Here is a 15,079-nt window from a genome sequence, read left to right as displayed (position 1 = left end):
GTAGGTACACCCCTGCGATGTGCATGATATTAAATATATCTCACCTAGAGTCTTCTGGTTTTCTAAGCAGTTTTCATATATGTTGGCACCTTTCTTGTGACCCACCTAGAAATCAGTCAATATATTTTTGAGAACATAGAAGAATTAATTAGTCTACAGTATATCATATGGCTAATGGTAAATACTACAGAAAACATAATATATAGATAGATATTAAAATGTATATATTTGCTTACTCTTAATATTTACTCTTTTAATCATTACAGTCATATAAAATCAATGTATGTTTACCTTGGGGTTTTGCTTATCACAGTCAAGGCTTAATCCTGCTGTTTCAACTTTCATTTTTTTGTCAAGTACCCCGCCAGTAGGGGGCTCCTTTCCTGGTAACTCGTTATAGTATTCATGGCCTTCCTTTTCATCTACTGCCACATTATGAGGGCTTAACAGTTCACTAAACAGGAAGAAAGACAAGTCCCAGAAGATCATTGGTAAAATGTTATTAACTTTGCCAGTCAAGTAAAATAGGAATTGTGATACATTTTATACAATAATATTACAAAGCACATATTCATGAATTCCCCTATCTTCTACCAATGTAACACATGGGCCTCACCCTTCTTAAAACTGTGCATGTTTTAGGTGAAAAACAGTTGCAGGTACAATGATAGAGTATCTGAGTCCCGCACTGGTTGCTAATTCTGTAAGTGACTTGCATGATAAATCATTATGTGATGTAAATGCCACCCATGTTCCAGTTATGGGTTACAATGAAAGAAAACTAACAGTGTCCTCCTGAATTTGCATGTCTGCATGCTTTGCTGGGTTTGTTTGCCTTCCTCTGGATCAACTGTGGGTATAGGATTATAACTTTTTTTTTTTAGGTTGAACTGGATGGACTTTTGTCTTTTTTGAGCCAGACTAACTATGTAACTATATGTCTCCAATATGTTTGGCAGCCTTCACTCATCAAAGGCCTGAAATGTGGTCAACAGACCACCAATGGTGGCAGTCAGATTTGGCACAGCTCAGCAAACACAAAGATCTTCACACACATTAATAGTGTCCGTAGGGTAAATGTTAACATAAATAGAGAACAAATTATACTATTACATGCAATTGCAGCTACTACTCTTAAAGCTTTTACAGCTTTAATAGGTTAACATACCTGTAATGAATGTTGTCATGTAGGCTGCTTGATCCTGTGCATGGTGCCCAGTTCTCTTCCTGGCATTGAAACTTCCAGCACCATGAGAGTTGATGGATTCAGGTCCCAAGGCTGAACTCAATAGAAGAATCTCCCAATGGGGACCTGCTCCATCCTACCCTCCCGTTTTATGAGAATAGTCCATGCATAATGCACACTGCATTTAACACAATCTCTGCATAGGTGTCAGAATATAACTCTTTCCCGTTCACAGATCATGTTATATGCAATGTACGAGGTGGTATCAAAAAGTTTTGAGACAAGTTTTGTAACATGCCAACAGATGGCAGCACAAGGCTGCACACACAGTCACAGGGAGCAGCAACCTTCATAAGTCAGTGTGCCAAAATACATTGCCCTGCGTAAATCAGGAGCTGTGCAACTGGTGCTATTCTAACCACGTGCATCAACATGTCTGCTATTTCATCAAGAACAGCAAGTTAGAACAAAGAGCAAATGTGAAATTCTGCATGAAACTGGGCAAATCGCTGGATCTCTGCAATGCTGTCAAAACTGTGACCTTTAAGCTGGTTCTTCATCTTCTGGAAGAGGGGATTTTTGGGGGTTGAACTCATTGAAGGTCTTCCTGATCACTCGTCATTTTTCAGTGATGTTCTTCAACTCTTGAAGCATGTGTGCCACTCAAAACACCACAAACGACTCATTGCAGCATCGTTGTAAACTTGCCGAATCATGTCAGTCGTCTCTGTGGATGATTTGCCAAGTTTCACGCAGAATTTCACATTTGCTCTTTGTGCTAACTTCCTATCCATGATGTAATAGCAGAGGTGGTAATGCACATGGTAAAAATAGCACCAGTTGCACAGTTCCCGATGTACACAGCACAATGTCTTTTGGCACACTGACTTATGAAGGTCGGTGCTACCTGTAACTCTGTGTGCAGCCTTGTGCTGCCATTTGTTTGTGTGTCACAAAACTAGTCTCAAAACTTTTTGATACCACCTCATATACTATGCATGGGCTATTCCCAATGGATGGTAGGGGAGGAGGGGGGGGCCCTGTCTGAAGCTTCTTCTTCTTTCAGCCAGGAGACCCGAGCCTCTTAACCTGCCCATCACCGAATGTTTAGCACCAGGAAGAGGACTGGGCACCCTTCACAGGATCCAGCATGATGTGGAACATATTTCATTACAGGTAAGTTAGGTTATTAAAGCTGCAGGGAAAATATTTTTTGCTAAACTTCGGCTTTGATCTTTCAGTAAGAAAGTCTGCAAAGGTTCTTTCCTCATTTTAATCTGGGGGTGATGAATATAGTGAGATACGGATTCTTCACTTCCACAGGCTGCTTCCCTGCTGTACAAGCCATCCCTTGAAACCATTTCTCTTTGCTGGTTGGGCTGCTGCCCCCTCTCTTATGCCATCATGTACATTGCAGAACCATTGAACATGAGAATACTGAGGGCCCTCCTGTATCCCAGGAGCATCAGAGGGGAGCCAGGAACAAGGTGAGTATTTCATCTTATTCATCGCAACTTCGATTAGCAATTCTCAACCAGGGTTCCTCCAGAGGCTGCAAAGGGGTCTTTGTGCAATGGCAAATTGATTGACCTCCTATCTGATGGTGCATGCATAGTTCCAGGACCCACATCACCTGGCAGAGCCACTTTGATCTTTTTAGCTTTATGTAATGGTGCATTATTCCCACAGATCTCCAATGTAAGGGGCATTTTTCCCACTGACCCTTGATGAACTGGCTTTATCAGGGGCAACGTGAGACCTGAAAATTATTTCAATGGTTTCTAAAGGGTAGAAAAGTTAAGACAGACTGGCCTAGATGAAACAAGCATTTAACACTTGCAGTACAAGGGGAGCCCCAGCAGAAGCTTAGATTGATAGATGTAGTTTAGTGTGAACAGTTTTTGCCAGGCTAGAATGCCAACCTATGACCACATTGGGGACATTTACCCTCACTTTCTTCAGGGCTCCCTTGTTCCTATAAGCGGATGTATCCCTCAATACAGCTTGGTTTTGATAATAATATTTCTATCTTACAGTTAATAGAAGGGGCTTGGATGTAATATAGATCAATGGTTCTCAACCTTTTTTCAGTCAAGGCACCCTTTAAAATTATGGATAATCTCAAGGCACCCTTTTAAATACTGCACACATTCTCAAGGCACCCCATTTTAAAACGTAAAAAACTATTCTACACACATCCACACACATAGTACACCCAACGGTAGAGGTGATTTATTCTTCCAAAGAAAACATACCTTTGCACACAGGTACTGACTAGTATCCCAGTGTGTCTCTTAAACTTTCTCTCCCTCACTCTGCTAATGTGACCCCCGTACTAACAGTGAAGGGCAGAGGAGGGGCAAACAAGTGCATGAAATTTATGTCCTCCTCATCAATTGATGATGTCATTAGTTGTTAAGATGCCGGCAGCTAGAAGGTCATAAAAGTGCACAATGAAAACCTGTGGCTTTGTGCAACTAAATGGCAGGATTGATCTACCTGCTGACCTGTATACAAATTTGGGGTAATTTTTAGCCATTTTGCCAAGGCACCCCTGAAGAAGCCTGAAGGCACCCTGGTTGAAATAGATAACCTATATTACATCCAGTACACATTTAAACTATTCTGGTCATTAAAACAACCCGAGTGGTTGAAATGCGTCGGATCTATATCCAATAAGAGCATATTGAGGGTGAACATGTCCTCTAAGCCATAACATTTTCTCCTCAATCACTAATATGTATAACAGAACAACATATTTAAAGTGAAACATATGTGTTTTAGACTCAAAGCCACAAATCTAATTCATATTTACATTCTTTAGATTCATTTTCTAGGGCAGAATGGTGGCTATGAGTCTAAAAACATGCTTCTTAAATGAGAAAAGGTTTGGTAATATACTGTACATAGTCTTGAAAGTGAACTAAATAATATCCTTATTCTCCAAAAATAATCCATACACTTCTGCTACTTAATGGTCCCATAATCTATTTTTCACTGTGTTTCACTGCCTCATTGTAAAATCCTTTGCGAGTTCTTAAACCTCTCCTTTTCCCCCTCACTTCTGTTTGTTTGGAATGTGCGGGGCACAAGGCACTATGCACACTACACATCCCATAGTCCATAGTACCTATTCCACCTCAGGAGAAAGCAAGAGAGAATGGCTAGGTTCCTACATACAGGTGGACAATGGAGAACAAAAGGTAGCCACCCTCAGGTCGTCAGATCACAGCAGCAAAAATGGAATTTTGAGATTTGGAGGAGGCTGAGAGCAATAGAAGGGACTTTTTTGAGTTAAGAATACAGACTTGAATATAATATTTTTTTAAAACCAGAGTCACTTTAACCACTTAATTTTGCACATACATGTTAAAATCTGCATTTGTTTACTAGAAACATTTTGTATTTTCTGAAAGCAAAGGCTGTGGAGAATAAAATGGTGGCTTTTGCAATTTTTTGTCACATGATATTTGCACAGCCAGTTTATCACATGCAAATTTTCAGGAAAAATATACTTAAATGAATTCTAGTGCACCGAAACACAATATTATACCATATTTTTGTTAAAAACTATGATGTTGCATCAAGTAAATAGATATCAAACATGTCAAGATTTCAAATTGGTCATGCTTGTGAAATGGCAAAAAAACTTCAATACCTAAAATTGTCCATCGGCAATGTTTTAAAATCCTACAGGTTTTCAGTTTAAAGTTAAAGTGTGAGCCATGAAGCTGGAATTACTGCTCTTGCTCCAATGTTTGCTGTGATGCCTGACATTTGTGGTCCAATCACTGTTTACATATGTGTGCCGGACCTCCATGCATGTTTGCTTTTGCACATGAGCAGGGAGGAATGGGGGTGCTTTTTTTGTTAATTTTTATTTATTTTATAGAATTCTTTTCACTACTTTTTCATTTAACTTTTTTGCTATCACAAGGGGTGAAAAGCCCCCTGTGTTAGTGTTGGGCAGTGGCAGTTACTTTTTTTATGGAGACATCAGGGGTCTGTTAGACCCCTGATGTTCTCCATGCTCTCCAAGGCAGCTGATCAAACACAGATCTGAAACTGGAAATTACGAAATCCTTTTTGCTTCTGGCTTCATTTGTCATAGAGGTGATTGGGAATCCAATGTTCCTCCATCACCTCTGTGGGCAGCTGACCCAACTGCTTTCCGAGGTCCCAGGCTCTCCATTTGAACAGCAGAGACCAGGAATGGTGGTGGACGGCAGCAGGAGGGGGGGGGACCCCTTCTGAACACTGTAAATATGATCACTTTTACAGTAAAGCCAATTGCCAACGTTGAAAAAATGGTACCAAGATCATGGCTGATGATGATCATCTGCTACAAATAATGAGAAATACACTGGCCTGAATTGTATTAGGAAAAAAGTTTAGACACTATTCAGGAGATTTATGGTTTTAGTTGTCTTCTGTGAGAGATATGTGAACTGTCTAGAAAAGCAGTATGTGGAGGAAGTTGGGGGAGGGGAACGATAATAACTGATCTTTTCGATTTGTGGATGGTTTTGTTCAATGGGGCATGGGAAGAAGCATGACTGATGACTTTGGGGGAATGTGACTGAAGGTTCCACCACTGGTGGCGTGCATCTCAGTATCTTTTCCATCGCAAACCCTTTCATATATTATTTTATCGCATATTTTCTCCCCAGGTTAGGATGTCAATGTCATTTTTTGTTAATTGCCACATCTGGAAGTTTTCATGTAAAACGTCTTATCATCTTGCGTTACAACAAACTGCGACCTCCAAGGATTTCTCCATTTCCTTCACTATTCTCCTCGGAAGATAAGTCTTTTTTCATAAGATCAAGTAAAAACATGGTTTATTTTAATTGGCAAGCACTCTAAAACATCTCCATGAAACCCTCAGTGGAAACGTCTGTCTTTTATTTCCCAGAACCGCGAGGGGAGAAAAAGCATTTCCTTTCCCTTTACATGTGGATGTTTTCAATTTGTACAACTGCCGATATACGTTACGCTTTGTTAATTGCCCTTAAAGAAGTATTGTCATCAAAATGTCATGTTTGTATATGCATACTGCATATATGTTTATATAATATATATATATATACATACATACATACACACACAGTGCTCAGCATAAATGAGTATACCCCAACAGATTTGTCAGAAAACCTTTACTTTTCATTCGTTCTGAATCAACATTTTCTGTGGGACCCTATACTACAAAATACTCCCACAAATGCGGGCTATTGTTTGCAAACAAGATTTGTTAATTTGCACACACAAAAAAGTGTTTGTCCTAACAAATTCATTCAAGACCATGTTGCAAAAATGTATTCATGAATGTCTTAGAAATAAAGCTACATTTTAGATAACAAAATCCTAATGAATAAGAATTCAACTACAGGTGAGTCTAATTCATTAAACATGTGTCCAGCAGACAATTGATTATAAAAGGGCATTACTTAACAGAAAAAGAGAAAGATCACAAAGCATGAGAAAGAAAATAATTTCTTTACACAAGAAAGGTGAAGGCTACAAGAAGATCAGCAAAGCTTTACTTATCAGTCAGAATACTGTAGCAAAAGTGATACAAAAATTTAACAAAGATGAAACTGCAACCATCTCACAGAGATGTCCAGACTGTCCACTGAAATTAACACCTCGATAGGAGTGTCTTCTGATGAGAAGAGTTAAAGAAAATCGCCATGCAAGTTCAATGCAGTTAGCTAAAGAAGTAGAAAGCCAAACTGGGGTGATTGTTTCTCTTGCCACAACACAGTGTACACTACAGAGGAATGACATGCATGGTTGTCGTCCACAAGGGAAGCCTATCCTAATGCTCATGTACAAAAAAGCCCACCTAGAATTTGCCAGGTCCCATGCTGAAAAAGAAGAGGACTACTGGGACTCTGTGCCCTGGAATGATGAGACCAAGATAAATGTTTTTGAAACTGATGGCTTCAAAACGGTATGGCCTCGCAAAGGTGAGGAGTAAAAAGAAAATGCATGGTGCCTACAGTGAAACATGGTGGTGGCAGTGTCCTTCTGTGGTGCTGCATGAGTGCTGCTGGTTTCGGGGAGCTGCATTTCATTGATGCTATCATGAATTCACAGATGTACTGCTCTATATTGAAAGAGAAGATGCTACCATCACTCCGTGCCCTTGGCTGTCGTATACTTTTCCAACATGACAATGATCCAAAACACACATCTAAGGCCACTGATGTATTTCTGAGGAAGTTCAGGGTGAAAGTGATTCAGTCGCCAAGTATGTCTCCTGATCTGAACCCAAATGGGGAATTTTGAAGAGACAAGTTGAGCATCACTCTCCATCAGCATCCAGGTTCTAAAAGAGGTCGTTCTTGAAGAATGGAAAAAGATCGATATTGCAATATGTCTCCAACTTGTTCATTCCATGCCTAGAAGACTTGGTGCTGTCCTCACAAATCATGGAGTTCATACAAAATACTAGATGCAGTAGTTTTTGTTTTGGAGTGTATTTATTTTTGCATCAACTAATTTGAGTAAAACTCAAGATTTTGTAATCTAAGTTATATTAGTAACCTTACTTTCATGTAATGAGCTAAACAAACGTTCTATGACTCCTAGATTGTAAGCTCGAAAGAGCAGGGCCCTCGATCCCCTCATGTTTTGCATTGTATTGGTATTGTTCTGTCACATGTTCTGTCCCCCTTTGCAATGTACAGCGCTGAGCGAACTATTGGCGCTTTATAAATACTGAATAATAATAATGACCCTCAGTTTTGTCAACATTTTGGAAACTGTTCTTATGTTCATTGAGATATTGAATAAAATCTTACTTTTCAAAAGGGGTATACTCATTTAACTGAACACTGGGTAAATATATATATACAGTGGGGATCGAAAGTTTGGGCACCCCAGCTAAAAATTTGTATTAATGTGCATAAAGAAGCCAAGGAAAGATGGAAAAATCTCCAAAAGGCATCAAATTACAGATTAGACATTCTTATAATATGTGAACAAAAGTTAGATTTTATTTCCATCATTTACACTTTCAAAATATACAGAACACAAAAAAATGGCATCTGCAAACGTTTGGGCACCCTGCAGAGTTAATATCTTGTACTGCCCCCTTTGGCAAGTATCACAGCTTGTAAACGCTTTTTGTAGCCAGCCAAGAGTCTTTCAATTCTTGTTTGAGGTATCTTTGCCCATTCTTCCTTACAAAAGTCTTCCAGTTCTTTGAGATTTCTGGGCTGTCTGTCACGCACTGCTCTTTTAAGGTCTATCCATAGATTTTCAATTATGTTGAGGTCAGGAGATTGTGAAGGCCATGGCAAAACGCCTCTTGATGTAATCCCCCGTGGATTTCGAGCTGTGTTTAGGATCATTATCCATTTGTAGAAGCCATCCTCTCTTTAACTTCAGCTTTTCCACAGATGGCATCAAGTTACCATCCAAAATTTGCTGAAATTTTATTGAATCCATTTTTCCTTCTACTCGTGAGATGTTCCCTGTGCCACTGGCTGCAACACAACCCCAAAGCATGATTGATCCAACCCCATGCTTAACAGTTGGACAGAGGTTCTTTTCATTAAATTCTGTGCCCCTTCTTCTCCAAACGTACCTTTGCTCATTCCGGCCAAAAAGTTCAATTTTAACCTCATCGGTCCACAGAAGTTGTTTCCAAAATGCATCAGGCTTGTCTATATGTTCATTTGCAATGTTCAAACAATGATTTTTGTGGTGAGGACGTAGAAGAGGTTTTCTTCTGATGACTCTTCCATAAAGACCATATTTGTACAAGTATCTCTTTATAGTGGAATATTGTACCACAACTCCAATGTCTGCCAGATCTTTCTGGAGGGATCGTGCAGTCAAACGTGGGTTTTGAATTGTTTTTCTCACAATCCTGCGAGCTGTTCTGTCCGATATTTTTCTTGGTCTTCCAGATCTTGCTTTAACTTCCACTGTTCCTGATGACTGCCATTTCTTAATTACATTCCGAACAGAGGATATTGACATCGGAAAACGCTTTGCTATCTTCTTATAGCCTTCTCCAGCTTTGTGAGCGTCAGCTATTTTCAGTTTCAGTTTTCTAGACAACTGCTTAGAAGAACCCATGGTGCTGATTGTTGGGGCAAGGTCAGATAAGTCTGGGCATTTAAAACCTTTGAGATTGACATCACCTGGTCTTCCCAGACGATGATTGAGAACAATCCATGACACTGGCAGGTCTCAGTTTTGCAAAGGGGGCAGTGCATGCTATAAACTCTGCAGGGTGCCCAAACTTTTGCAGACGCCGTTTTTTTGTTTTCTGTTATTTCGAAAGTGTAAATGATGGAAATAAAATCTAACTTTTGTTGACATATTATAAGAATGTCTAATCTGTAATTTGATGCCTTTTGGAGATTTTTCCATCTTTCCCTGGCTTCTTTATGCACATTAATACAAATTTTTAGCTGGGGTGCCCAAACTTTCGATCCCCACTGTGTATATATATATATATATATATATATATATATATATATATATATATATATATATATGGACATAATTAGCACCTTTATTTAGGGACACTAGACCTAAATCTTGTTACAAAGAGATATACACGGCTCAAAAAAATTAAAGGAACACTGAAGACACATCAGATCTCAATGGGGAAAAATATCATGCTGGATATCTATACTGATATGGACTGGGTAATGTTAGGAACGTAAGGATGCCCCATCGTTTGATGGAAATGAAAATTATAAACCTACAGAGGACTGAAGTCAAAGACATCCCGAAAATCAGAGTGAAAAAATCATGCAGCAGGATAGTCCATTTTGCTGACATTTCACTGCAGCAACTCAAAATGGTACTCAGTAGTTTGTATGGCCCCCATGTGCTTGTATGCATCCCGTACAATGCAGGGGCATGCTCCTAATGAGATGACGGATTGTGTCCTGGGGTATTTCCTCCCAGATCTGGACAACCAGGTGCAATCTGGTGGCATCAGATGGACCAAAACATGATATCCCAGGGGTGTTCTACTGGATTTAGGTCAGGCGAGAGTGGGGGCCATTCAATGGTATCAATTCCTTCATCCTCCAGGAATGGCCTGCATATCCTTGCCACATGAGGCCGGGCATTGTCATGCACCACGAGGAACCCAGGACCCACTGCACCAGCACAGGGTCTGACAATGGGTCCAAAGTTTTCATCCCAATACCTAATGGCAGTCAGGGTGCCATTGTCTAGCCTGTAGAGGTCTGTGCTTCCCTCCATGGATATGGCTCCCCAGACCATCACTGACCCACCACCAAAACAGTCATGCTGAATGATGTTACAGGCAGCACAACATTCTCCACGGCTTCTTCAGACCCTTTCTTTCTTTTCAGAACCTGCTCTCATCTGTGAAAAGCACAAGGCACCAGTGGCAGACCTGCCAATTCTGGTGTTCAATGGCAAATGCCAATCGCGTGCTATAGTGCTGGGCAGTGAGCACAGGACCCACTAGAGGACATCGGGCCCTCAGGCCACCCTCATGAAGTCTGTTTCTGATTGTTTGGTAAGAGACTTTCACACCAGTGGCCTACTGGAGGTCATTTTGTAGGGCTCTGGCTCTGCTCATCTTGTTCCTCCTTGCACAAAGGAGCAGATACTGGTCCTGCTGATGGGTTAAGGACCTTCTACGGCCCTATCCAGCTCTCCAAGAGTAACTGCCTGTCTCCTAGAATCTCCTCTGTGCTCTTGAGACTGTGCTGGGAGACACAGCAAACCTTCTGGCAATGGCACGTATTGATGTACCATCCCTGAGGAGTTGGACTGCCTGTGCAACCTCTGTAGGGTCCAGGTATCGCCTCATGCTACCAATAGTGACACTATATGTACACCATAGTAAACAATCATTGTATGCCATAGGAAATAATCAATCAATGTATGCCATAGGAAACAATCAATGTGTTCCATAGTAAACAATCATTGTATGCCATTGGAAACAATCAATGTGTTCCATAATAAACAATCATGGTATGCCATTGGAAACAATCAATGTATACCATAATAAACAATCAATGTGTGCCATATTAAACAATCATTGTACAGTATATGTACACCATAGTAAACAATCATTGTAATATATATATATCAATCATAGTAAACAATCTATATATGCCATTGGACACAATCAATGTACAGCATAGTAAACAATCATTGTACAGTATATGTATACCATACTAAACCATTGCATGCTATAGCAAACAATCAAAGAAATAGCAATAATCTTTGTCTTTCTCCGAGTTACTAAATGCCATTATCATGCCAATATATAAATCAATAAAAACAGTAGTAATATAAAACCAAGTGGTGATGTTATAAAAAGAAAATTGCAGAGCTATTTTGAAACTGCATGCACATTTGTTCTCTGTGAATGGGAGGCAGAAACAAATAGTATTAGGCTAGTTTCTCTCCAGGTTGAATGCTTTCCATCTCCTAGATTGTAAGCTCGAAAGAGCAGGGCCCTCGATCCCCTCATGTTTTGCATTGTATTGGTTTTGTTCTGTCAATGTTCTGTCCCCCTTTGTAATGTATGGCGCTGAGCGAACCATTGGCGCTTTATAAATAATGTATAATAATAATAATTCCTCTAGAATAGAGTGAATCGGGAAAAATACCACTTTATGACCAGCAGATGGAGTTGACAACCATTGGGAATAAATACCTATTTACTGTAATACTCAGCTCCATCTACTTACCATAATGCTGTATTTTCCTGATTCACTCTATTCTATATGAATTCTTAATAAATTAAAATTACTCAGCCTGGAGAGATAACCTAATACAATTCATGCTGCCCCCATTCACACAGAGCAAATGTACATGTAGTTTCACAGGAGAAATAGCTCAGCCCATAATTAATCACAAGGACCCACCTCTCATCTTTGAAGGATGGACTTTTCAAAAACTGTTTAAACCGCAATTCAAATGCTTGTCCAATAGTGTTGATCACTTCTTGGGCTTTGCTGTTTGGGCACTCTAAAATGTGGCATGCTGAAAAAAGGAAAACATCTCCATTTAAAATTATAGCAATTATCCTTTTAAATTATTAGACATGATTTTAAATTTTACGTTAGTAGTTGAGAGTTTGTTCATGCCAGGTTGCCTGTGTTACCACACATTGAGGGGAGTTTTCTTTTAAATGGAGCAGACAAAATCTGGAGCAGTAGTGCCTGATAACCAATCAGATTCTATCCTCATTTTTTTTTAATTAAGCTTTGAAAATAAAAGATAGAAGCTGATTGGTTGCCATGCACAGCCGCTCCAGATTCTGTCCACTCCAGTTTCAACTTCCCTAATAGAAACATAGAAAAGTGATGCCAGAAAAAGACAGAGTGGTCCATCGAGTCTGCCTTTTTTTTCTGCTTTTTGGGGGTGTTTTTTTTGGGGGGGGGTTGATTTTTGTTTTTTTGGGGGGGTTGATTTTTGTTTTTTTTTTTGTTAACTTTTTTGTCTGAGTATAGATCTATGCTTGTCTCAAGCATGTTTGAAGATATTTACTGTTGACTGGCTCGCTACCTCTGCTGGAAGTTTATTCCAAGCATCAACTACTCTTTCAGTAGAATAGTATTTTCTGAGATTAGTTTTCAACTTTCCTCCAGTTAGTTTAAGGCCATGTCCCCGTGTTCTTGATTTTGGTTTCTTGTTGAAAATCCTGCCCTCCTGAAACTTATTCACCCCCTTGATGTATTTAAAGGTTTCAGTCATGTCTCCCCTTTCCCTTCTTTCCTCCAGACTGGACATTTTAAGTTCCTGAATTCGCGCTTCATATATTTTATCCCCCAGACCTTTCACCATTTTTGTTACCCGTCTCTGGACTCGTTCTATCTTATAAATATCTTTTTGTAAGTGAGGTCTCCAGAACTGGACACAGTATTCTAGATGAGGTCTAACTAAAAATCTGTATAGGGGAATCAGGACCTCCTTCCTCTACTGATGCATCCTAGAATTCTATTCGCTTTTCCCATTGCCTGGGCACACTGTTTGCTCATTTTGCAATCATCTGAAATAAGTACCTCCAAATCCTTTTCCTCTGTAGTGCTGGCCAACAATGTACGCTCAATGTTGTACTCTCTCAAGGGATTCTTTTTTCTTTAGGTGCATTATTTTACATTTAGAAACATTGAACTGCAATTTCCACCTTTTTGGCCAATCTTCTCATTGTGTTGATGTGCACTAACACATATTTTAGATACTTTAGGTTTTATTTTTTAAGGCTGCATTTGAATTGACCTAACTGTAGCCTGCAGCATATTTGGTGTGAACATATTCCAGGGAAAACAATAGAAAATGCAGCAAAGTGCATGGCTGCACATCTGGTGGGAATACGCTCTGAGAAATCATTTGGATTTGTTTTCTTTGAAAGGTACAATAAACAAATAACACTGACATCTGTCAAAGGAAAATCAGTCCCAACTTTTCTGAAGCCCTTCAGTCATAGAAAACAATACTTCTGTTAAAAATAGCCAGATTGATATTCAAATAGCAGCTGTCAGTTGTATTATTAGGAGTGATACTATATTTATTTAATCGCAGTTTAGTTCAAACACACCAAGTGTCCTGCTTGGAATATAACCTTCGATGTATATATAAAATAGATACAAATCTATAGGTATAATAAGCCATAACAATAAAGATTTTGGAGCAAATTTACAGTAGCATGTTGAAAGAAAATGGGAACAATGTGACATTTCCTCTAGAAGAGATGCTCTATCATTGTCCATTAGATGGCAGTATGAGTTCAGTTTAGAAAAAAAGACTGCTGAGGGCCACATATCATATACCTAGGGACTGGGTTGGGCACCAGGGTTTTAGACAATGGAAAGGTAGTTGGTAAAAGAAAAATGGGTGCTCACTCACTCCCTTAGAGGTCTCCTGTGGGGCAACTGGAATGATGAGGGGTCGTTTGTCCATTCTTTATGCTTCCCTTGTTGATCCACTCACAAAATTATCTTATATGACTCAATGGGAGGGGGATTTGAATCGCTCGTTGGACCTGGATACTTGGAGGCAGGCGGCACATACTTTATCAAAGATTTCGATCAATACGGTTCTTATCGAATCCAACTATAAAACGCTACTTCGCTGGTATCTGGTTCCTACGCGCCATGCTAAAATGTACCCTTCTGTATCACCTAGTTGCTTCCGACGCTGTGGACAAGAGGGAACTATGTTCCATATCTGGTGGAAATGCCCGGTAGTGAACAGGTTCTGGATCCGAATGTTTAATTTTATCTATTCGGTAACAGGAATTAATATTCGTAGATCTCCGGAAGTGGCGTTATTTCATTTGCTACCCGCTGACGTTCCCAAAAAATCAACTAAATTAATTTTATACCTCTTACTGGCGGCACGCATTACCGTAGCTAGAAGTTGGAGACAATCACTGATCCCGCTAGACGGGGTTAAACAAAAACTTAATTGGATAATGGTAAACGATAAACTTACAAGCATTGTCAAAAATGATGTCTCTAGATTTGAGGTGACGTGGCAACCGTGGATCAGTTATATTTCTATATCTTAACAGTACTGCAGCAGACCCTCCCTATCTCCTCTCCCCCTTTGGTATTCCCCCCCCCTCCCCTTTTTTTTCTTCGTCATTTTGTTTTTTTTCTTCTTAATTCCTTTTTCTCTTCTCTTGAATTGTTTGTATACTTTTGGTACATTTCTGTTGCATTATCTGGGTTCATTGATTAATGGGCAGCTTGCTACGTGGTTGAGATGGTGTTCTTTTTACATATCATGTTTTTCTTTCATACGCTTAACTGTTCTATGAATACGATTCTGCACTCCATTTCACCATGTAGGTAGCAATTGCTGCTATATTTTTTTTATTCTACTGTATACCAATTTTTCAATAAAAATGTTGAAGTATAAAAAGAAAAA

At 39.5% G+C, this 15,079-nt stretch overlaps 1 protein-coding gene across 1 annotated transcript in view; it reads right to left on the bottom strand.

Moving 5' to 3' along the window:
* SHC4 (SHC adaptor protein 4) overlaps window positions 1–15,079 on the bottom strand; it is a 125,079-nt gene that overhangs the window by 19,021 nt on the left and 90,979 nt on the right. Inside the window, exons 7-9 of the mRNA XM_089670324.1 lie at window positions 12,070–12,187; window positions 292–454; window positions 45–105 (exon numbers count right to left, since the gene is read on the bottom strand). Of these exons, the coding sequence (XP_089526450.1) occupies window positions 45–105; window positions 292–454; window positions 12,070–12,187 (342 nt within the window). The remainder of the gene's footprint in view (window positions 1–44; window positions 106–291; window positions 455–12,069; window positions 12,188–15,079) is intronic.

The sequence above is a fragment of the Staurois parvus genome, unplaced genomic scaffold (assembly GCF_062004578.1).
Source record: "Staurois parvus isolate SC_StPar_1 unplaced genomic scaffold, SC_StPar_1.0 ptg000089l, whole genome shotgun sequence".
Taxonomy (NCBI): Eukaryota; Metazoa; Chordata; class Amphibia; order Anura; family Ranidae; genus Staurois; species Staurois parvus.
This window is presented reverse-complemented; position numbering and strand designations above follow the sequence as displayed.